The 25625-nt window shown below is 33.9% G+C and overlaps 1 protein-coding gene across 1 annotated transcript; it reads left to right on the forward strand.

Annotated features, from left to right (window-relative positions):
• Positions 1-8911: 8911 nt before the first annotated feature.
• Positions 8912-25360, forward strand: LOC107190312 (soluble guanylate cyclase 88E). The gene is made up of 12 exons (XM_015579102.1): positions 8912-9079; positions 11101-11314; positions 12684-12957; positions 14293-14416; positions 14497-14638; positions 15266-15392; positions 17933-18137; positions 18634-18780; positions 19776-19908; positions 21825-22052; positions 23979-24308; positions 24996-25360. The coding sequence occupies exons 1-12, from the start codon at positions 8912-8914 to the stop codon at positions 25358-25360; spliced, it is 2457 nt and encodes an 818-aa protein (XP_015434588.1).
• Positions 25361-25625: the final 265 nt, after the last annotated feature.

The raw sequence follows: 25625 nt of genomic DNA on the forward strand, positions 1-25625 counted from the left end.
AATCACTGGGACATTTACCTTATTTGGTAGATCAGCAATTTTTGTCTCAACGATCAGCAAAGAAGGCCGCAGCTCGAACGTTCCTCGGATTCGCGATAATCTGCTCGCGTGGGTTTTCGGTAATCGAGCCGGAGGCCCAGAACAGTGCTAGTTAGAGCAAAATCATTAATCGGGAGGGTGTTTATTTCAGGATATTTTTCTAGTGACTCCACGGTCGTCCGCCTAGCCGATCGTATAAATAGAAGTTGCAGATGCGGCCGGGAGATATGCGTGCTTCCGAATGCAACGATCGTTAGAAATTTTCCGGTATAGAGATAGAGAGAGAGAGAGAGAGAGGGAGAAAGAGGGACTGGAGCGAAGGAGTATCGATACTGTTACGGGATTCGTGTGACATCGCGAAAATGCGCTGATTCTTCCTCGGGTGCGGGTTACGAAACGCGAGTGCCGACTGTTTTCCCTTCTTTTCGTCTCGTGGCCGTTGTTCGTCGAACCCGGTCGCAGAGTTGATCTCATTCAACAGGAGTGATTTGCCCGGTAAGCTTCTGATCGATGAAGTGGCAGTTGACACGAACACAGAGACGAACGACTGTATTCGAACGTTGGTACATTCGTAATTGAAACGAATACAAATATTACGTAATGAAAGAATTTTTGATTACTTTAAGTGGGAGTCATTAATGGTCTTGAATATGAAATGCAAAAAAATAAAAAAATTGGAGACAGGCAAATATAACAACTAGCCTCGGTCTCCCTTAATAGACGAAAGCATTATTTAGAAAAGGTTTTATGCTTACAAGAAAGACATTACGCGGTGGTAATAGTGCAAAGAACATGAATTAAGGTGAACTAGAAACTTCTTCGATGTTCAAGTTCACCTTGAAGTTATAAATTAGACATATTTGAAAAGGAGTACATACTGTCTGGAAAAAAATACCGGTGATCTAAAAAACATTTGAAAAAAATGATAAGAAAAATGTTCCATATACGATACTCCCGTTCTGAAACCCGTTAACCTGTATTTAAAGCATTTCTCATATCATTAAAAATGAAGAAGATAGTTTTAAGGTGGAACACCCTGTATACTAATGACGGTCTGACTTATGCGATATATTCTTTCTATCAATCAAATGAAAGGAAATACAATGATTTATTTGTAATGAATTGCCCTGCTTGATTATTGACAGATGGTATCAATGAAAAAATGAAACATTAAAGCACATTAAACCAATATTTTTTGAAAATTTATGAATATGATCAATTACTTAAAACATTTAAGCGATAGTGTAGGTATATACCTATAAGTTAATTGTCGGTGGTTTCAGTGCTAAATTCATCGTAAAAGAATGATGGCGAATTTAGAAAAAATTAAACACACAAAGTGTGTTACAATGATCGGAATATGTAATGATCTGTTGCGACCAAATCTGGAGGAGACTCCACATGTAGAAAAATGTCTCGACACAAACATAATCCTGCAACGGTCTTCGGGTTCATTTTGACCCAATCACGTTTTTGTCTCTTTAACGCTGTCACGATTTTCTGCACACTTTTTTCGATTTAATATCGCCTCGTCAGAAATGTTCTTAGGTTTGCGAAATGTTCACGGAATATGTTATTGATCTGTGTGTTTCGCCTTGCTCGTCATTATATCGAATGTATAACTGGTCTGAGCACCGTAGCAAAGTTAAGATTGCCTTTTTCTGAGTTAGAGTAGCAACGTACGAGCAAACGTTGTGCAATATGATGACTTATCATCTTCATTCGTTACAATACGATTTTTCCCTTCAATTTGGTATTCCCACGATTAAATTGATAACTATGATGCTCCGTAGTGAGCTTTTCATCAAGTTCCAATAATACGTTATTGCGAATTTAAAATGTTGAAACTTAAATTTTTATAAACTTTTTTACTTAAAATATGAATTTTGTCCGTTTATTGTTGTAAATCGTTTATGGTTTATATTATTCGCACATTAATATTGCAGGATATTATACAATACCTATTGTACTTTATGCGGAGTTCAATTTTATAAATTTTAATGTCACAATACTTGGTTCACTTAAAAATATTTTCATATCGTGTGGAGAATAATATTTTAGGTTGAGCAAGATTGCAACATATTGGTGCATGCAGTTTTAAATAATATGGTTCATATACCAGAATTCCGCACCGTAGTGACGGATATCATCCAGAATGAAATAAACATTTACTAGGAAAGCATTGGCGCATTCCGTTGCAAAATTGCTTCGTCATTAGGACACACATTTTCCAAGTCTCGAGTCAAATGTTGTTCCAGCAACTGTTCATGCTTTTGACTGTTCATCATTCCTTCAATTTGTATTAGTCGTCCAGGTCCTTCGTATGAAAAACAGGTGCAAAACATTTTCGTTTGAGGATGGTTAACCGTTTGGTCGATATATGCTGCAGGTAGGTTTGAGTTGGCTTTTTTTACGAATTTTCACCGATACCACTGCACCAAAACAGGACGTTTCATCAGAGAACACCTTTCTCCAGTTTTCTACAGTTCACCTGACATATTTTTTGGCCCATAGCAATTCGTCTTTCCTTATCTGATAAGTTAAGAGTTGCTTCTTCTGTGGCTGAATAACCTTTCTTCCATGTTCTGAGTCTTCTGCATACCGTTGAGTCATGAATTGCGACTGCAGCCTTGGCTAAATCTTGTTGCAGATTAAAACTAGTTTTCCTGGAGTTCATTTTATCGTATTTTACTAAAACAGCATCATCGCGAAGAGCACCTAATCTTTCTTTTTCATCCACATTTTCCTCTACGCTTCACTTCAACTGATCCAGTTTCCCTGTTTTGTTACAAAATTTTATTTATTGTCCTCATACTCACGTCACATTCCTCAGCCATATCCCTCTGTGCCATTGAGGCGTATTCACCTAAGATCACGATTCTTCCTCGCTTTCTTAGAGTTGTATTCACTAAACAAGATAAAGTATTTTTAAAATATTCATGGGCTTCCTCAAATCCCACTTCACGAGACTTAAGGTTTCATATATTTGGAGTGGTGGTATTATATTGACTGTTCATGGGGTTTATGCATAAAAGTAAGTAATGCAATATTATTTAATATTAGAAGTGAATGGTATAAAATAGAGTTGTCTATGACATCTTTGATTTATAATAGTTAATGCAAAAATTTTTATTTTTTATTTGACTTTTTTAAACGAGTTTTGAAGAACTATTTTCTATAGCATGAAAATTGTTTAAATTAATTTTTAGTCTAATTTTTTTGAAACATCATTGGCAATATTCAGTATTGACGTATAAAATTGTAGGACTGTTAAGAACTTATTGGAATACTATTTAAAGGCAAATATGTTTTTAAAAAGCACAAACAAATATCACAAAACCTACAATAACAATAATCACAAATGTGTCATGCTGGTTAATTGAATGTTTAAATATTTGATAACTAAAATATTGATCAACTTCAAGAATAAATGTAAAGAATGATTCGGTTAATAAGTTGTATGCAGTTACGAAGTTCAATATGAACATTCAATGTACCCTATTGTTTATAACAAATAATATATCTGTGAATGTATAATATCTGAAAGGTATCATTAATAACCTAACGTAGTTGATGCGACAGAAAATAATAATTAATTGTATAATTAATTGTAATTTAGAAAATAGTTATAATATATGTATTAGGTTTAATTACTAAAAAGTGTTTCACTATAGTTCTACCATGGTAGCAGTACATTTTAGATTCAGGATATCCATCCAATATTCTGTTTGGTCAAAATGGCGGAAAATGATTTGAACAACTGATATTGTTAAAATAGAATAGGTATTTGAATTATTTCGAAACCAATATAGATTGTCACAGAATATGATGGAATACTTATGGGTACAATTAATGCAACAAAATACGCATTAAATACGCAAAGTGGTATAAAATAGCACCAATGGCGTTTCTCCGTTTATTGGACGAAGTTTAGTCACGTGAATCGATACGAAGCTAGTTAACGTTTTCGTGTAGATTATTCAGCCCCCATAGTGACATCCCCCATAGGTTTTAGGCCCGCGTGCCACGATAGAACGTCATTTGTAGGTACTCATATCATCCAATTATCCCAAATACGAACAAGCAAAGGTCATCAGAATTAACTATTAATCGTCGATTAACTGAATATCAGTAAGAAAAGATCACCATTGATTTGTGGTATCCTCTAAAGAATTATTTAGACAAAACAGGTACTTTATTCTGAAACAAGAAATTTCATAATAACCAATCAACTTTTAAAAGTACAAAAAATTCTACACTATATAATATTGTTTTAGTCATTCACTTCCATAATTAACTGGCTTCTGTTCTAGTTCTGGGTATTACGTTGCTTATACACAGAAGTTCATAGAGATTGGGCTCCTGCGATGGAACAAAACAGTGCAGTGAATATTCGACAAATGTTCAGAGCTCATGTCCACCGAAGAAGAGTAGAAATTAAAAATTTATATGCAAAAACTAATAAAAAAATTATTTTGTTTATACATGACGCGTCGTAGAAAACTTTTTTTTTGGTGTAGTATAAGTCTAAAAGAACTGAACAATTGTTGTATTTAAAGTTTGTTCTATCACGTAACGTTACAAAGTTATATTTAAAAAATAACGAAAAAACGCAGAAACATTCATACAAAGTTTTATTAAAATCAGAATATTCAGGTTCAGAACCTTCCCTCGTAAGTCCGAGTCGAAGAAAAGGACAGCATGTGAAATACAAAAAGGTAGTGAGAGTCACAGCAGCTAAAAAAATTAAAAATGCTACGAATCCGTGAGAACATACTAACGCAACAATGAACCTTTTTTATTTGTGATTCTTTGTTCATAAAACTTTTATTGACGTAGCGGTGAGACTTTTCTGATTAAAATGATACCAAACATGAAATAATTTGGATCATATTTACTTAATCAAGTGTTTCTTTCATTATTACATTTGTTAATTACAAATGACTAAAATTATATCATGTTTGGTATCATTTTAACCAGAAGAATTTCACTAATATGTTAATAAAGTTTTCATTAATAAAGAATCAAAAATAAAACAGTTTTAAAGTTCTATTTGTATTGTAACATCGATACGCGGCCTTTTATACTTTTTTGTCTGCCTTAATCTGTCAATAGATTAAGGATCTCATGTCCTTTTTGTGTTTCAGATAAACCATAGCGTCCTTTCCATCAACGTCAGGACTAGCCGATATTTTCTCAACGTTTTGCAATCGGCGCACTATACACGCACGACTTTTTTATTTCGCCACACAAAAATTTTAAATAATAGTTACACCTACAATAATATACAATCCCACAAATTTCAAATGAATCTGTCCAACAGTTTTTTTACAAAAAATTCCCAAATATTACCTACTTTTTAGGACCCACAAGGTAAAACCCTTCCTTACGAAATTTGTAGTTTACCACAGAGTGGGATTGACACGACAGCTTCTTCAAACAATTCACAAATGTTTTTTTCCGGTGTTAGTAACGTTCATTCCATTAATTTTTTAATTTCTTGTCAGGAGCTTAATTTCAGTATTATTTTATGCATTAAAACACGCTTTAAAAAGCAGCAATTCACTCTGTTATATTGACATCGACATACAATACAATATATTGACGTAAATGTTTATTGTGTCCACAAAACCGTGACGTTTACATCATTCGCAGAAAATCCGTCAAAACTATTGCACTGGTCCAATATAAACTTTGTTATACCTTTACACAGATTTCCAAATAAATCAAGCCGTTCCATTAATTGCTATTTGAAATGTTGATTTCTAATTTGTTAAGAGCTGTACTTATCATATTTCCGTCGATTATCATGGAACAGTCCCGTCAAGATGATCAGCGAAGGTGCACGCGTGAGTGAAATTGTGAACGGTCTAATAATAACCGTGCACTTATATGGACGCTTGATTTTAATTCAAGCAAAAACGTCGGCCAGACTTCGTCCTTTTGGGGTTCGGGGTCAGTGATCATCATAATCAAAAAACGCGAGTAGCATCTGAAAGTGGTCGAAATCGTCCGCGATCTCAACGTAACGCTCCGGAAAGATTGTTCCACGGGAACTCCTTGATCTTGAGTTATTTTCGTCGCTTATGGTAACGAAACTCCGTATCGTCTCGACGAGACGGCACCAAGTTGCGAATAAATCGCAGCTGTTGCCAGGTTTCGTTGTCTGTTCTGTGACGGACGAATTATTTCGAAGAAATCGGTGAAAAATCGGTTGTTCCGCGTTCACTTCATAAAATAAGGTCAATGTTCCGTCGAAGCGTTGTGTAACTGATACGATAAAGAACGTAATAAATAATCACCTTGTATTATCTTGACTAAAGTCTTCCTAGACTACACGACATTCATGGAGGAAAAGAACGTTCCTCCATAAAAGTGTATGCTGTCATAATATTGTGATAAATGATTTGGATTCACTAAAGCCTCCCAAAATTGTCATAAATTTCTATGTCGTGATAACCTTGACTTGAGACTGGTTGACATAACATCGCCCAAGGTCTTAACTGTTCTAACTTCATTTTTCAATAAAATTTAATTAACCAATCTACGCGCGTCTCATTGGACCAATGAATACAAATTCACTGTAATACAAAAAAAAATTCAACCTAAAAAACAACAAATATTCTTTTAAGTCCTAACTCCGAGACTTTGAAAGTTTTCTTTTTTTAATGGTTGTATCTCCAAATACTAACGACCATTAAAAATTTATATTGATAATAAGACAAAATTTGGTTAAATATTGTAGTAAATAGCTGTTCGGTAGATGATATTATAGTGTGTTTGATTATTTCACTACTTTCCTGCTGCTATAATATTAAACTTCGTAAACTTTAAACTCAGTTTTCTCGGTTTAGAAATTAGTCGAGATAGAACACTTATGTACAGATACGATGTAGAAACGCAAGGATTTAATGGGAAACAGTCGAATTTTGAATACTATCCTGAAAGAAATTAACGCCAGGCATCATGGAAATTATTGAATGGAAGGTCCATATTTGAATGCTATACGATACAATATTATAGATTAAGAATTTTTTATTTTATGCATCGTGAAAATTTATGTCAATTTAATTATACTACATCGAAGTACAGTGACTCACAAATTTGTTCATGAAAGACTGTTATATTTGTTTAACTAAATTCCGTATCTGGCTGGAAATTATGATTTAATATTCAGAAAAGTTTCTCATAGAAGGATGGTGGAATTGAAGGTAACAGGAATAAATAAATCAAAATCTTATAAAAAACTGTTACACTTTTGGAAACAAACAGAACTTTACCAAATATTATATTATCGTAATTTGAATGCAATCGGGTCGCTAATAACCCTGCTGTTAGAGGTTGATGCGACTATAAAGAATAAATAAAAAATGTATGAAAAAGCGAATAATCAGTCAGGACTTATGTTATGAAACCTTTTAGTGAAGATAAGAAGTTTGCTTACAATGAATCACAATACAATTCTAAGCTAACTTTTAGTATTTGGCACATGCTTGAGACAATATAAAGTTAGACTTTTAACTTATTAAGTTTCAAAAAAAAATCGCAGAGAAACCGTCTTGCCCCTACCACGGGGTATGCCGGGGTACCGAAAATAGAACAAGATGGTTTGCTTATGTATTCTCACAATGGATACAAATATGTATTTTTCCGGAATTATATATTACTATTACTAATTCTATTATTATTATTCATTAAATTTATTATTGTTTTCGACCTAGCGTCCAGGGAACTAGAGAGGAAGCAGGGACTCAGTTTTCGTGCCCACCTCACATTAAGAACACGTTTATTGTAAAACCTTCGCGGTTCGAAATGTGCGTACAATTTTTAGTTATTAAAGCTCCATCAGCAACACTTATAAAAATATAAGTCATAAAGTGGCCGAAAATATATAATGTTTATGCAACATCATATTTTTTGCATACTGATTAGATATTCTAATACTTGTGAATGGCAGTGAACGTTCATATGTGCTATAAATGCATAAATTTTGCAGTTTATTTATATAGTACGGGAGGCCCGGACTGGTTGTCATGTTTCGTATAATTTCGTTACTAAATGCCAGACAGATTTATTATAGCGAATAAAATATACTGCTTTACAGAAGTAGGTAACTGTTTGGTATATGAATTAATTTTTCATTATTTATTCTTACTGTTAGAAGAAAAAATTCGACATCTTATTGCTTCAGTAAATATTTCTTATTTTCTTTTTCGTTTTCTGTATAATATACGGCGTAGTATCGTGGAACTTCTAGTGCACGAATATAATTTACATACTTTTAGACTGAATTTTCTTCCAGAGTTTTACCAATATTTCACCTTTACCGTAGTATTGTAATCCATTTTGTATACTTATCGCAAGTGGGGTAGTTGTTACAAGTAAAGGCTGCTATAGGGGTGCTTAAAGAGAAGAAAAGAAGCACATAAATGCACTGTGAAGAAAAATGTTAATTTAGAAATACTAAAATAAACAAAATTTTTGTTAAAATCACAGACTTACTTGTATTATATTATATATTCCGATATTACTTTTGCAAGTAACTCTTTCTTAGTAGGATTCATTTGTCTTTCAAGTATTTTAATTAAAATTTTACCATTTACGGTACCTGTGACGAACAACTGTTGCGTGAGACTTAACATGAGGTTGTTTGTCATATGTTACATTATTCTAATTAACATCAAACAAATAGGTGCTAACACTGGCATTGCAATGTTCGTATTTTTTTTTTTAAATACTTACAAATTACGGAGAAAAAAATTGTCAATTAAAAAATATGACAATTATCCCCGGTTTCCCGTAGTTCTTTTGGGCCCAATTGAATGATTGTTTTTTCTTTTATTTAACAGGAAGCGAGTGAATATCAGCAAAGATGTACGGCCTAATATTAGAGAACATGTCCGAGTATATACGGCAGGTCTACGGCGAAGATCGATGGGAAGAGATCCGACGACAAGCGTCCGTAGATCAACCCAGTTTCAGTGTTCATCAGGTTTATCCTGAGAATCTGATTCCGAGATTGGCGAAGAAGGCTATTCAGGTAGGATTCGCATGGTTAAAATTGTTCAGGTTAACCACGTGCGTATTGTGTACATTCTTCAGACGCAGCATAATTTAGTAATTAATTTTTCACTCTACTATGAAGTCTATTATTGTATTTATTATAATATTTTTATGAAAAAGTTCATTGAGACAAGTGTTAGGTGTACCAATAAGTAATCCATTATATCTTGATGAAATTAGTATTTTCGTTTGTACGGAAATAAAGGATCTATGTATATTGTTTAATGTGTATTTATACTGACTTTTCAAGAAAACATATTTTTAATTGAAAATATACTGCTTCGTAGTTAGTAAATATAGTGGGATTATTTATTGGTACACCTAATAATTAACAGTGTATGAGTGCAACTTTTCATTTTATTTTAACACCTATCATTGCATCTAATATTTTTTTTCTTCAGTAAGTCCATAATTCGAATTATTAATATGCTTAAGGTCGAATACGAAGGAGAATATAAATTATTTTTATCTATATAATGTAACATTTTTAAAGTAAAAGTGAGTTTACTGTTTAAAGTACAGTTTTCAAAGTACAATACAATTTTTTTGTAGCTATATGCATTGATAGCACAAACGAACAATGAAATTAAACTTTTAATAAACAATATTTTTGATTTAATAGATTCTTTTCTCCTTGAAATTAATTTTTACATGATTCTGATTTTACGAAGTAGGCAACCAGAGTAGATATTACATGGATAATATGAAATAATTGATATAATGGAATTTACAAGTGTGAAAAATATATGATTCAGAAGTTTTATCCAATTAAGATAAACTAAAGTAACGGAAATTTTTAAAAGGATGTAAGCAGTTATAAAATTATTTTAAAAATGTGCCTGTGTGAGAATACTTTTTTTATCTGCTGTATTGCTAAATTAATTTTGTTAATGTACTTTCACTTTTGGTATTGCTGAAGATGGAGTGCATCTGCGTAATTATAGATTGTTATAAATTATAAATAAATAAAACTGTGTATAAAAAGTAGACATAATGTAGCCATGCGAGCATATGCCCCCTAAAATGAGAGAAAAATATTTGAAATTAACATGAAAAGATGCTTTACAAATTAGATTCTGACTAGAATGATGATTTTCCATAGAACAGGAAAACTTTGTACGTATTGCATTATTAATGTTCTCCAGAAATTGTTTTAAAATTAAAATCAGTTTGCGAATACGCTAAAACAGATTTATGGCAAGTTTTATGTAAAATAACTACTTCCTCTCGTAATTATTAAATTCATACAAGTACTTTATCGTCATTTTTGAGTTAATGCGTGGCATTCTTCCTAATTTAACGAAAAAACATTAAATAATGTTAAAAAAAAATTAATGAAAGTTAACGGTACTTTTTGTAGCATTATGTATTTAAAATAACATACATGTATGTATCATCGAATATCTCGGAAATTCGGGTCGACCGACATATTCGCGAAAGGAAAAAGTTGTTCTGAATTTTGATTTCTACAACATATTCAAAAATCATCGAAATCGGTGAGGAAGTAGTTTTTCGACAAGTTCACCTTAATGTCGAGTATGGGTCACGTGTGGCCCAGTCACCGGGTTTCACGTCTCATGCGGGGGTTAAATGTCGAGAATGTGTTTCACGTGAAACGTGATTACGTATTGAAAACTGAAACACTCCAAACGAAGGAAAATATTTATTAGCGTATTGTCCTTTTATAAATAATAAAATTATTTATTTGTCACAACAGCGATAACATTCGATCCTAGAATTAAAAGATTTGTAATTATACGAATCATGTTCAATAATATTTCATTCGTACATTCCACAGACTTGTCAGTTATTTTATTTGTATGAGGACAATTGATATAAAATTCAACGACTTGGTTTAGGTTTCTGAGTTGATATTTAGAGAAAAAAATCTAAGCAGAATTGTCGAAAATAACCCACTGTATCGTGAATATGTTGCCACATATACTTGCTAATTACATGCCCTCGCCAAATTGAATGTATTCTTCGCTCACACCGCAGGTACTTGGCGTATCGGAGAAAGAATTTTTCGATCAGATGGGTGTACACTTCGTAGGATTCGTTGGCCAGTACGGTTACGATCGTGTGCTTTCAGTACTTGGACGTCACGTAAGAGATTTCCTTAACGGGTTGGACAATTTGCACGAATATCTCAAGTTCTCCTACCCGAGGATGAGAGCTCCTTCATTTATTTGCGAGAACGAAACGCGACAAGGTAAATAGTTGATTTGCGATTGTGCTTCTTTTTTAGTGGTAATTGATATTTTATTTCGTTCACCGGCCAAAATGACTAACTCCATTTTTAGAATTTTTTCAAATTTTAGTGCCAAAGCATATGATTGATATTATTGTATATAGTTGTATTAATATTCTCTACTTATTGTTCTATGGAGTTAATCACTTTGGGAATTGAACGGCTTATTGAACTGTGGGTATCATCTGTATCTGGCTATGAATATAATGGTAGTAATAATGGTCATACTTAGGTATTTGGTCCATTAGATGGTTATTTACAATTTTGTTAACATTGACGAGTTTTACAAGAAACAAAATTTCCAAAATATTAACATTTCTAAGAAACTACATTTTTCAAAGAAACAAAGCTAGTTGATAACATGGTGTAAGTTATTATGTTGTATAATAAGTGTTATTTTTTAATTTGCTTCATTTTATGTACCCAAGAATTGTTAAACATAGAGTCAAGAAGTTTGTGACTTGTTGGTAAGAATTTGTTGATTTAAATGGATCTTTCTTTGTTTAACAATTTTTCATTCAAGATGAATCTTCTTCATTTAAACTTTGCAGTTTACAACTAACAATTATTATGCGATAACTTAATATAGTAGTCTATCCATCCCAGGATGTCGTTATTAAGCAATACAAATAGGATATGTAGTTAATGTGACACTGAGCCTGTATATGTATAATAAAATATGTATAGATATTGATACTCATTTCTCACAATTTGATATAATTTGACAGTAAAGAAATAGTAAAATGTATGGAAAACTGGTCATACCTTCATAATCATGAATATTTTTTCTAAGTAGAAATTGTGCGTAATATATAGACATTTAAAACTGACAAAGATGTTCTAAACTTAGTTAGAGTAGTAATTCTTAATTTTGCAGTGCATTGAAATTAAATGAAAAAACAGAATTTGAAATAACGTTAAATATTAATAACAACGTCTATTTATCAGGCGTATGTAAAAAGTAATATTAAAGAATTGCTATAGCCTCTGTTACTCGAAATAGTATCCTTCATTTTCTGTAACTCTTCTCATTTTTCTTACAGAAATTGAATTTTTTCTTGCTGAAAAAATAAAGTAAGACTGACATATCAACTTGGAAGCAACGGTCATTACCTTTACACATTCCTGATATACGAATAAATTTCTTATGTGTTTTATTTAAGGCAAAATGTAGAGATAAGTAAATATTTATTGGTACTCAAGATTTGAACATTATAACATAAATGATATTTAAAACACAGATTACAGACGAAAGTTCATAATAAATATAGGAATTACCGAACAAGCCTCGTAACAAGTCTGAACTTATTCCTCTTTCCTTCTCTTTTAGGCTTGACTCTTCATTACAGGAGCAAACGACGTGGATTCGTTTTTTACACGATGGGCCAGATAAGAGAGGTGGCACGTCATTTTTATCACAAGGAATTACAGATCGAGCTTGTCCGTGAGGAGGTCCTTTTCGACACGGTCCACGTGACTTTCCAGCTCACCTTTGATAACAGAGCGTTCACACAGGCATCCCTGGCGATGACTCGGGAGGAGAAGCATTTGCCAATAGGAGCCTCAGTCTTGTTCGAAATATTCCCATTTTGTGTCGTTTTTGGGTAGGTCGAATTTGATTTTTCGTACACAAGTTACAAATATTTTATTTGACGTACCAGTAAGCGATCCCCTATTTTCGTATTTATTTCGAATTGTAATAATGTTTGGGAACTCTGGAACATATACATGGTGTTCAATATAACGGTATCTACAAATTTTAAAGCAGTGTCGACTTTAGGGGGTAAAGTAGTATACAGATTGCTACTAAAAATGTGGGACATTATCACAGGTTGGATTCTACAGGTCAAACTAATAAATATTAATTGTTGAGAATACTGGAAAAATATGCGTGAAATACGTTTAGCGTGATGCATTATACTACTCACAGCAGTCGTTCGCCAACTGATACACGGTATCGATCGATGTACTAGTTAAATTTCTGAATGAAATAAAATCAAACGAATGAAACCAACGTGTAAAACAATCGAAAAGCGCGTCGCTCAAGTAGAATAACCCGCGATGTCAGACGTATTATCGCGTGTTTCGTCCGTATTTTCAACAATTAATATCTCGAAAATGAAATTTCCAAACGCAATTTCGTTATTGCGTTATTCTTGATTTTTATTTTACTTTGAGCCGTACTATTAGTCACGCCTTATTTATACCACGAATTTGGCCGACCCTGTGTACAGAGTGTCCAATTATAAATAAACATGCAAACTACTGGATATTAATGTAGAAGAGATTTTAGTCCGAATATTGCGAAGTGGTACTCAAGTTCGTAGTTAATACGCATGACATCTTATGCCTGTACAGATGGCATCTGCAAATCGCGAGAAAAATGCTAAATAGGGTTGATAGGTTCTTTAAGATACCGAGTAAATTTAAATAAAGTATTCAGGCTGATGAACGTACTTCTGAACTTGAAGTTTAAGAAGGTAAACATTGCATGACCAGTCAATACCACAGCACAATTTTATAATTAAAATATCTCTTAAATTAATAGTTTTTTTATAGGAACCGACGAGTTGCATTGATTAATACATTAAAAAATACATAAAAAATAACATTCATATCTCCTCTACACGTTCACCTATAAAAACACTACCTGTATAAAATTATTTTCCGCTGAAAACTATTCATTTTGGTATCGTCAACGGTTTCGAAAATATGCAGAGAGATTGATCTAAATGATTCACCGTGTACATTTATGATTGAAACATCACTAAATTAATCCAATCATTTCAGCAACATACGTTTCCTATTAAAATACATTTTATAATTTTTCCGTTTCTGTATTTCTTTGATCGTTTAAATTCGTACGAGTTTTCGTTACGTATCATTCCCATAATTAATTAACATTCAAGAGCGGTGTAGAATTTAATTTGCATTTCCAGCTCAGATATGACCGTAAGAAGTATTGGAAATTCGCTGATGGTAATATTACCCGATCTCGTTGGCAAGAAAATCACGCATTTCTTCGATCTCGTTAGACCACTCATTGCGTTCAAGTTTCACTCCGTAAGGGCATTCAATAGATTTTGTACTTATTTAAAATCAGGTCATATTTTTTAACGTGTAAAACGATTGTTTTATTACAGATTTTAAACAGAACGAACAACATCTTCGAACTCGTGACAGTAGAACCAGTTCTGACGGAGCGGCCGTCTGATCGACACAGGAATGAGATTTTATTGAGCGATGAGCTTGATTCAGCGGATGACAGAACATTAAGATTAAAAGGTATCCGTTTGATTTGAGTTTGATTTATCACTTTTTCAAAAACTGTTGACGTTATATTATTTTGTTTCTTCGAGTGAAATTTTCTTAATTATCTCCTGTTTCTGTGCACTTATTATTACTAAACCTGTCGACTCTATGCATTTATAGTGTATAAAACTGCTTATAAAATTAATTTTATTTTTAACATAATAAAATTTTTAGTCGGCGAAAATGTACATGTACTATAAGAATATTAACACATATTTATGCATAATTAACAATGCAGAAAATATAGTTTTCTTTCTTTGTTTTTATTGTACATTTACCATTTTCCTTACTACACCTAAAAACTGTAGAATTTCGTAGATGTTAATCTTCCTGTACTGTTCGTGTTAATTTCACCCATACTCAGACCTTAATTTCTTATTAAATTTTTTTATCAGAGAAACTTGTTAAATAAATTTGACATCAGTAGTTTACATGTATAATGATCTGTAAATAGGTATATTTTCTCTAATTTCATTTTACCTTCGACCAGGTTTAATTGCAGGGATAGAAATACAATTTATCGAACAGTACTCAATGGTTAATAATAATTCATTAATGCTAAATGATTTTTTATCGCTGATATCGATTCTATATTTGTAGGTCAAATGATATACATGGATAACTGGAAGATGATGATGTATCTCGGCACCCCAGTAATGCCGGATTTAAACGCTCTGATCGCGACTGGCCTCTACATAAACGACCTCTCCATGCATGATTTCAGCAGGTACGTTGTATTTCTATGTGTATGATTGCTTCTTTTTATGAAATAACATGTGAAGAAGAAGAACATGCCTCCTGTATACCTACTCTCCTTGCCTTTTGTGTAAATGCACAATTGAAACAGAAATAACACATTTACAGCCGTTAACATAGTGTTATGTTTTTCTTACAAATACACAATAATAAACACATATACAAAATGTTGGTTCGCTATGGACGTAATTTGGCGGTCCTTTATACAGGTTGTTTCATACTATGTGAGACAGGAAACAAAAAATGTGTCCTATTTCGCTTCTTCTCAGGTTACAACTACTTTCGTATTCTAGCGATATACAGCTGCTTACTTTCATAGGAAGTGTTGAAAGTGGTCATGTTTGGCCTACATACAAGCAATCAGCCGTTATATCATGTACAACATATCACAATAAAATTACAAGAATAACTCATTCAGAAATTTTATAATAGTCGGACAACAATACTTCAGAAACTGATTGAAAATGCGTTCCTTTCGTGACTTTTTTATCGAGTAAATAAAGAAAAGTCACAGGGAGACTAATCAGGCGAATACCGGGGGATGTTCCGAATTTGTTATCAATTGTGGTGGTCACCGTGGTGGTCACCGATGACCGTCACCGTAAGTTACACGAACAAACATCGAATTTCTAAGCAGGAACATTTAAGATTTTATAAATACAAATAGTTGTAGAGTAATAATGTAAGTAATGAGTGTTCAGGTCAACGCGTAAACACTTATATTGTTAATAACAAAGACCTAAACAAATATATCTTATCATGATACTGTCACTAGAATAAAAACCGTGGCACTGGACGTGTTCAATACTCTTTCACTAGAATGGGTGAATGTGCAAGAATATTCCCGTTATACGTAACACGGAACTCAAACACGTCTTTACACGAATTAATTAGCATATCGACTAAAACATCTGACAAGGTTTACCTTTCGCATGGAGGTAGAGGCGGGATCAGATTACACAGGGGATCGACGTAATTATTCACATTGTTGCCACTTTGACGAAAACAAATTATTCTCGACACTTCATTGCCACACCTCGAATTTTTTTAATACTCCAGAAACTTAAAAAATTAATCATTTTTGTATATAGAGACTGCTCTTGATTATCGTCCCGAAATTGAGTCCGCCGCGGGACAATAATCTTATAGGGAGAAATGCTTCAGACCTTCGTAAATTCGTTTTTTGTCCGAAGGCCGAGCTTCGGCAGCAAAAGTGGAGGGGCAACAAAGAATGCACTTGACAGTAATCGCTTGACAATCGATAGAAGTAAATACGAGGAAATTACTCGATACTTTTGTTTCGATATCGAGTACTTTTGGTATCGATACGTACGGTTGCGATATCAAGTAAGTATCGAAGAAAGTACTCGTATTGCATGGAGTGAGTATCCACCTATCAACATTTGATGTTGTAATTACTTTCAACACAAAACAATGTGCCGACTATTGCCGGACTTGATTTCTGATTTACTTGTTACTTTACCTCCAATTTATTGAATTACGATTAGTTCCAAGTGCGCCATTTTGCGCCTAAACAAAAATATTTTTGTTTTAAGTTCTATCAGCCTAGTAAGTAATATCATACCGTAGTAACAATCACTGATTCTTATGAAATACAAAAATAATAATAAATAATAATAAGAATAATATTAATATAATCTTTTAATGTATTACTTTAACGTGTGGTCGAAAATAAGCTTTCTCTCTCTTTTTCATTGGCTTGCCCTTTTCTACGGTCGGAATACTACAAAGGCGAGTTGCCGAGGCTCGAGCTTCGGACGAGAAACGTATTCACGAGGGTCAGAAGCGTTTCGCGTGGCCCACGATTATAGTCCCTGCGTGGACCTGAGTTTGGGACAATAATCGCGAGACTCCTGTACTTAGAAAGATAGATTGGTTTGGTTTGTCTAGATACTTTTGGAACCGTCTTGCATCGCTGATCTAATGTCCGAAGTTGAATATTTTCAGAATATCTCTGTTGTTTTCCATATCAAGTAAAACATAATTTTAAACATTGTGCTTATTATTTTATAACTTTCGAACTTGCATTAACATCGGAACCTTGCGGAAACAATCTTCTGGTTATGTGATTGTACGTGGTGTATCCAGTTTTAGGAAAGTGAGGGAATTATTGGCATTTTTGAAAGTACTATGTGTCCAATTTCCAAAAAAAATTAATTCCAGCTAAATTTATTTATAGATTGACATCTTCTTTTTATTATTTACGATATGAAAGTCAAGTTATTATAATATTCCTCTGAATTAGTCCACAAAAGTTCAGCTGTTAAACGTACACTGCCGTCCGTAAATAGTAGGAAACCTGGTCCGATAAATATACATATTTTAGGCGACTTTTATTACTTTATACTAAGATAATCGTTGCTCGTCGAGCTTGAATATCCCCTAAACAATATTTGTTTTAGCCTTTCAGCAACTTTGTAATGCTTTGTAATATTTACTGCATATTCGATAATTGTCCTAATACTTATGCGCAATTATTCCGTGTTAAAGGGACTTGATGCTTGCTGGGACGCAACAATCGGTGGAGCTTAAACTAGCGCTAGATCAGGAACAGTTGAAGAGTAAGAAGCTGGAGGAATCAATGAGGAAGCTGGACGAGGAAATGAAACGCACGGATGAACTGCTTTATCAGATGATACCGAAACAAGTGGCGGATCGTTTGAGAAACGGAGAGAGTCCGATAGACACGTGCGAGGTGAGAAAAGTATTCTTCTTGTTTCATTCTTGGAATCAGATTTTCCAAATTAAATTATCAGGTATAGTGAGAATTTCCCGTATATTTTCAATTCACGTTGTAGTGGTGTAGAACCATTGTATTTTCGTCTGTGTCATATATCTATTATGGAATGTTTTATAGATGTGCACGCGAAAATCGTTAATTAGCGATTGAGCTAGTAAGACGTTCAAAGTTTGTATGAAGTTGAAAGAAGTTCATATGTAAAAGCATTATATTTTTCTACAAAAGTAATTCAGTACTAATAAGGTTTTCATAGATATCTCTTGAGCTGTATATCCAAAAGACGATTCCTACCCAGATGACACATCACGCCCAATGACGCCTTGAAGACGGCTTAAGGGCGCTTTAGACCTAAAATAGCCGTAAAATGAGCGACTTCGAGGCGTTATGTGCTATCTGGGTGTGTACTAGCGCGTTAATAATCGTGTACCTACTTTGTTTGTGATTGTTTTAGATGTTTGATAGCGTTTCGATTTTATTCTCGGACGTCGTCACGTTCACTGAAATCTGCAGCAGGATCACACCGATGGAAGTCGTGTCTATGCTAAACGCTATGTACTCGCTTTTTGACACGTTAACAGAAAGGAACCGGGTGTATAAGGTATTCATAGGTAGTAAGACTTAGAATTTACTTGTCCTCACACCATACACATGCTTTTTCTTTTACACGACGAAAGCACAGATTTACTAAAGCATAAATATCTTTTATCGCGTGGCTCGTAATTGCCTATCGCTCAAAAGTTTGGGATCACTGATACGGGTTGTCCCAAACATTTCCGAATCGAAGTTAAAATAGCAATTTTTCATATGATATTCGCGCTTTTTATCAGCAATTATTAAAAGTAGTTTCCTTCTGAAGTAACATATCGTCGTTCATGATAACTATGAAAACGTTGGATACAGCTTTGGCAATTCTACAAGGTGGCGGAAAAAGTAACCGTCGAAGCCCTGGGAATGTCAAAATGATTCATTTATATTATCGTTTCTTTGCCTTCGTTTCCAATTTGGTTATACGAATTAGATTGATGTACTTGAATTAGACGAATACGGTGGATAATTAAACTGTGAGACACCTTTTGAGCACAAAATGTTGTGTAAACTCGTTGTGTGACTCGTGAAGCCAAAAATTTCGACCGTCTTGAACAAAAATTATCACAGACATTTTCAGAGTTTGTATAATTATTGTGGACGGTATATCTCTTTAATAGAAATTTATTTTTAATATTTGATAGTAAAGAGCATCATTATTTCTATGGAAAATTTCTGTTTTAATTTCATTTTGGAAAGTTTTGAGACACATCGTATAGAATGTTCCCTATTTACGAAATAAAAATAATAAAGTGGCTATGTAGTATCAGTTTCAGTTTCGTTATTTGTCTAGTCAACTCGACTGTTCATTAGAATTTTTTCCACTGAAAAATTTGACAATAAGTTCATTTCTGTTAGAAGAATGTAATTCAAAACTTTTGAACGGTGGTAGGTACATGTATATCGCAGATCGCAGCCATTTTGGATACATTTTAATCATTTTTGAAAAGTAAGATATTAAAGGTTTCGTATGTCCTGTATGAATTTTATACTAATATTGTTCCCCAGGTTGAAACAATCGGCGACGCATACATGGTGGTGTCTGGAGCACCAGTGAAAGAAAACGACCATGCTGATCGTGTTTGTGATATGGCTCTGGACATGGTCGAAGCTATAACTGATTTAAAAGATCGTTCAACAGGTAGGACTGCGGGAAAGTATTCTGATCGTAAGTTTGGCAATTTATTTTTTTTATAAAGTTATGTTAATTATATTTAATTTCTTCAAGTGATTTTTCATAGTATTATTTATTAATCCTTTCGCTCCTGTTGTCACATATACCTTCCGTCATCCGGGACAGCTTCACTGCTAATTCAATAAAAATATTTGAATTATGATTTCTTATTGAATATATTGTTTTTATGTAAATTCCACTCTGTTTGTTTCTATACTGGAATTCTATCTCTTTAAATAATTTTTACAAAAATGATAATTGCGTTACATGGTAAAAGAAATTTGGTATCAAATAAATCAGCCTACTAGCGGAGCAGCCACCGGCAGTGAAAGGTTTAATAAATAGTTGATATTTTTTTTTATTATGACGGTAATATAGTCTGTATTTAGTAAAGCTTCCTTCAATATGTATTATCAACCTTTAATTTTTTTATTACTAATGTATCATGTGTTTATGATTTTTTTTGGACACAAACACTAAAATTGATAAGAAATAATGAATTACTGATTGTTACACCAAATAATTATTTTGTTACGTAATTCAATTTGTCCTTTTTTTATTGTTTATAATTATTAGGATAAATGGTTCTGTGATGATTATAAATAACAAAATCTTTATCGGAGGTATTACACATCTATTAAAATTTGATACTTTTAAATTTGAAAATTGAAAAATTAAAAACATATGGTACCGTAAATAAGAAACAAATTTTCGTGTATTTTTTATTTGCAATTCGTTCATTAATGAATGAAACAGTAACGATTCATTAAATGGTCGCGATTCATGTCTGCAACCTCTTTCGTACTGATTCTTCAAATGATGCGCGGAAACAAAAATTCTGTAACTTTCATTTTATTTTAATAATAACATTTTCGATGAATTGACAACAATTCCTGCTAAAGTGAGTCCAAACGCGTCTGTCATTGAAGGAGATCAGTATATTTTTGTCTTAAAAGCAGCGGTGACATAGTTTTTGAATTACAATTATCGTGTAATTTAAAATAGTCTGAATAACTCCAGATTAATTTTCGTCAGAAAAATTGTACTTTATTAAAAGCTTTCACTGAGCTTAAGTGGGGCTTTAGAAATTGTTTTCTTTACACATAGAAATAATGACATTGTTGCTTGTTATCTATCACTTTCATACATTAATTACAGATTCGTTAACACGTTAAGTGTCGAGCCAATTTTGTTGACTTTTCCGTTCACGCCACGTAGTACCATTAATTAGTGATATTATCAGCAAACGTCTGAAATTACGTCACTAATTACACAAAAAGGTGAAAGAGTGCCTGAAGGCAGAAATTTAACAAGAAATACTACGACAATACGAAACGATTTGGAAAAAAGTGCTAGAAGTTGGCTTACAAACATTATTGTTGCCAGAAGTAACAAAAGTTTCTGATAATTTCGATGGAAAATCATATCCCTGCTTTTCATATTTCAACAAACTCCATTAAAGTGACTATTGTGTTGTTGTATTACTCTATTCGTTAATATTACTGAAACTTAGGTGTATAGTTCAACCGTTTTCTTATGTAAGATTATTCTTACAACATTTATTTTTAAACACCGAAGTATTACTTTTTACCAGTGACCGATACGGCGCTTAGCGAATTAAATCGACGGCAGTAAATTACAAACGGACAACTGTACTTTTGTCGTTTTTCACTTTTCTACATAAATAAAATCCAAATAGTATTTAAAATCTATTTATGTAAAAAAGTGAAAATCGATAAAATTGTAGTTGTTCGTTTGTATATTGCTGCCGTCGAAATATCCGTATTTCGAGACTGTCACCAGCATGTAACGAATTTATTGTATTTTGACAAAGTATACACTTGCAATTGCTTCAAACGAATTGTTTTAACGTTTCCCTTCAGGTCTTCATCTTCAAATAAGAGTTGGAATACACAGCGGCGCTGTTGTGGCTGGAATTGTCGGTTTGAAAATGCCTCGGTACTGTCTGTTCGGTGATTCGGTGAACACAGCATCCCGAATGGAAGCGACAAGCCAGGCGATGCAAATTCACATATCGCAATCCACGCGTGAATTATTGTCGCCTTCGTACAAAGTCAAAGAACGGGGGGAGATAGAGGTGAAAGGTAAAGGTACGAGGATTTTCAATATTTCACTCAGACAGTCCGGTGTAAATACAGTTATCGCTGTCGAGGCTTTTGGGTTTAAGCCGTGTCCTTTTGGAAGAATTCTCAATTGCATTAGGATTCCATCAAGCATCAAATGACTGGTACATTACACTCAAGAGTTCTTAACAGTGATAACTATAATTGAAATACAGTCGTGAATGTTCGATGCAATATTCTCTGAAGGCGTTTATTTAAGGTAGTACATACATACGTATGTACATCAAGCGAATAAGTGATGATCGTGTTGAATTATACGAGGTGTATAAATTAATTGGATGCATTTATATCGAACAGTTATACCTCTATTTTAAATACGAATATTTTCCCGCCCTTTTGTGGTTTTCAAATGTTGATTTTAATGGTCTAAAAACGCCATATGCCTAGGCAAAACACTCGAGACAAGTTTACGAAACTGTAGAGCGAATACAGTGGCGTTTGAGAAGCAGATATCAGATATTGAATATTTTTTTTGTATTCTAAGTTTAAATGGAAAAATTTTCTAAAAAAAGAACGAGAGGATAGAAGAATGGCTTAGGAATTCGAAACAAAAAAGGAGGGAGGAAAAAGAAATATGTGCAATAGGGCGATAGGAAATAAATAGTAAGAAACAAGGTAGGGTTTAAGATAGAAGGGGAATGAATGGAGAGAGTGGATGGGAAGAATGCCTAGGTTAAGTTAGTAACGTAAGGATAGGATAAGTGTAAACCAAGTCCAAATTTCTTGGCTGTGAGGTTCCCCGATAACCAGTTGTGTACAAGTTTCGAGCAAATTGCCAGCAATAAATGACAAAAGTTGTCTAAAAAACCATAGCCATCTGTTTCCACATTTCACTTCGGTTCTGCAGGCAACGTCAGCTGACAAAATGGTAAAGCAAATTGGCAGAAAGTCTTGCTACATAACTTATGTGAAATTCAGGGCAAAACCGGAACAAGGTTTGCGCAAGCCAATTGAATATGTTGCTGTCAATTTGGTGCCTATGTTGCTATCAATGTGCGCGCAAATTATTTACAGTAAATCTTGTATCAAACTTGTAGCCATAATTTTGTAACAAGCATTGGACAAAATTTAGCTTTGCAGGTTAAAGAATATATCTATCTACTAGTTTATTTTAAAATAACTTCAGCCTTGTTTAAAAGGACATAATAAATTCGTATGTTATATTACACCACGCCTGACCTGCAGGTACATTATTTAAAATTATTTCTTCTATGAGATATTCGTGACTCGTGTTCTAATAATCGTTATTTGCGACCGAGCGTTACCGATGAAGTCGATGTTCTACTGTATAAGTTATGGAATGATACAATAAGTCAACAATATAATATATTACAAGAAATGTAATCCTTCCTGGTTGCTAGGGTTATGCGGTCTTGTAAATGTAGAAATCATGTTATCGAGCGCGGAAATTCTATTACCTATTATAAGGGTGATAAAAAAAAAAGGTTTCATAACTTCTAGGGTAGATAATACTCATAAAATGATGAGAAAAATTCTCAATGAACATGGATCGAAAGATTAATATTGTATATTCAAAGTTATAAACAATTTTTTGTTTCAGTTACAGTTGTAAAGAAAATTGTAAAAAAATAATGAAAATCGTAAAAACCTTCTGTAACTAGGAAAAGAAGAAATGATATGGTAATCCATTTTTTCTATACGGTACGATAGCTCTCGAAGCGAGAAAGTCGCTCGCTTGAACCGAAACAAAAAATTGTTTATAACTTTGAAAATATTAATTTTTGGACTCATGCTTATTAGGGCTTTTTTTTTTCATTATTTGGAAGGTACTGTCTATCCTAGAAGTCATGAACTCGTTTTTTGAACTCTGTATAAAGTTCTAATATTGATGTACTTGAAACTAAAACTTTTAAAAAATCATCGACATTGCAGGTACGATGAAAACTTACTGGTTAGAAAAAAGAGAACACAGGTCGTTGACGACGAAAGGGATTACTATTCAAGAACCGCCGCAATGGCATACGAGAAACATCGAGAAGAGAGTTTCAACGGGCACGGCCGCTGGTTTCACTGCTACCACCATGTTTGACAGTCAACATTGTTTGGAGACTTCGTCTAGGCGTGGTTCCAAGATACCATCTCCAACACTACCCGACACGTCGTTTCTTCCCGAAGAAAGGAGGATCTATTCGCCGATCACGTTTCAAGACGTTGCTCGAAGATCAGTCGCGAATTCACCGACGAAGAACACTGATACGAGGGGTAAGAGAATGATTTATCGAGCGAAATTCATTATTCGTATTCTGCAAATTCGATTCTTTGTACAGGGTGGGGTAATAACTATTACCATCTCAGATATCTTCGAAATTGTAAGGTTCACAAAAATATTTGTTTAATCAAAATTGCACAGTGGGAAGAGAGCCATTTGATGGCGCTAATAGTTTTTTTGCAGGCGGAGGTACTTTCGATATTTCAAGGTCACCTTCATTTTTTAAAATGGATCTGTATGTTTTTGTTTCCGTAGAATGATAGAGGAGCTTAAAACGAGTTCAACGACCTATTGCATAAGGTCATTGAAGGTCATGGAAAGTAGAGAAAAACGATAATGCTTACGGTTTATTTCATTAAAAATAAACACTGTTTGAAGGACACTTTAATAAGTTTGCAGAATAAAATATAATAAGAGTAGTATCGTATCGGTCAACAGGGCACGATGTATCCCTTTGTAGAGAAAGTCTACTAAAGAATTCTGTAGAATTGTATGGCGCGGTATCACAGGTGGTAGAATTATTGGTTCTCGCGCTCTAATTGGTCAGATTACATTATTGCTAAGGAAAAACTTGTTCCAATTCACCCCCTGAGTGCCCCCTTTCCGGGTCGGACAACATTTTTGTTACACCCTGTATAAAATTACCCTACAAGAATTATGCATCGACCTATCACTTGTAGATTTCAGGTCGAACTCCATGGGCGCAGTGATCACCAGGAACATGGACATGTTCAGTTCCCTTATAACCGACACGGAGGAACATTTCAGACACCACAGAGACAGTCTGTCGCCTCGTGTAGAGAATCAGGCGGTCCTAGTACACGCAAAGCCGGAAGTGAACGTGAACGCCAGTTCGAGCTCGTCGTCGGAAGAATTTCGGGAGGAGAGGGTGTCCACAGTTGACACCTCGAAGGGAGAAAGAAACGTGCCATCGAAAAAGAACAAGGAAATTTACGGGAAATTTCACAGAGACAATAATGCGCAGTCGTTGACGCAACAGGATCAGTGCTGTCCTGGGTTCACTATGTCGAAGAGCGGATCATAACAACGGTTGCATCCTCGCCTAATAGAAAACTGCTGGATCTATCGATCTGCCTTCTCAACGAGTCGAATCTATTCACGGCGATTCCGTTGGATTCGATTGGACTCGCATCCTTCTGAAATAATAGGATATATTCACTTATCGATTCGTCGAAGACGCAAGCTGGATTCTCATTGTCCATTCACGTGGTCGGTTTCTAATCACTGGTGAAATGAATGACGGAATATGTTCGATATAGAGGGTGTTAATTTTAAATCGAACATCCAAA

Source organism: Dufourea novaeangliae, unplaced genomic scaffold (assembly GCF_001272555.1).
Source record: "Dufourea novaeangliae isolate 0120121106 unplaced genomic scaffold, ASM127255v1 scaffold177, whole genome shotgun sequence".
NCBI classification, from domain to species: Eukaryota; Metazoa; Arthropoda; class Insecta; order Hymenoptera; family Halictidae; genus Dufourea; species Dufourea novaeangliae.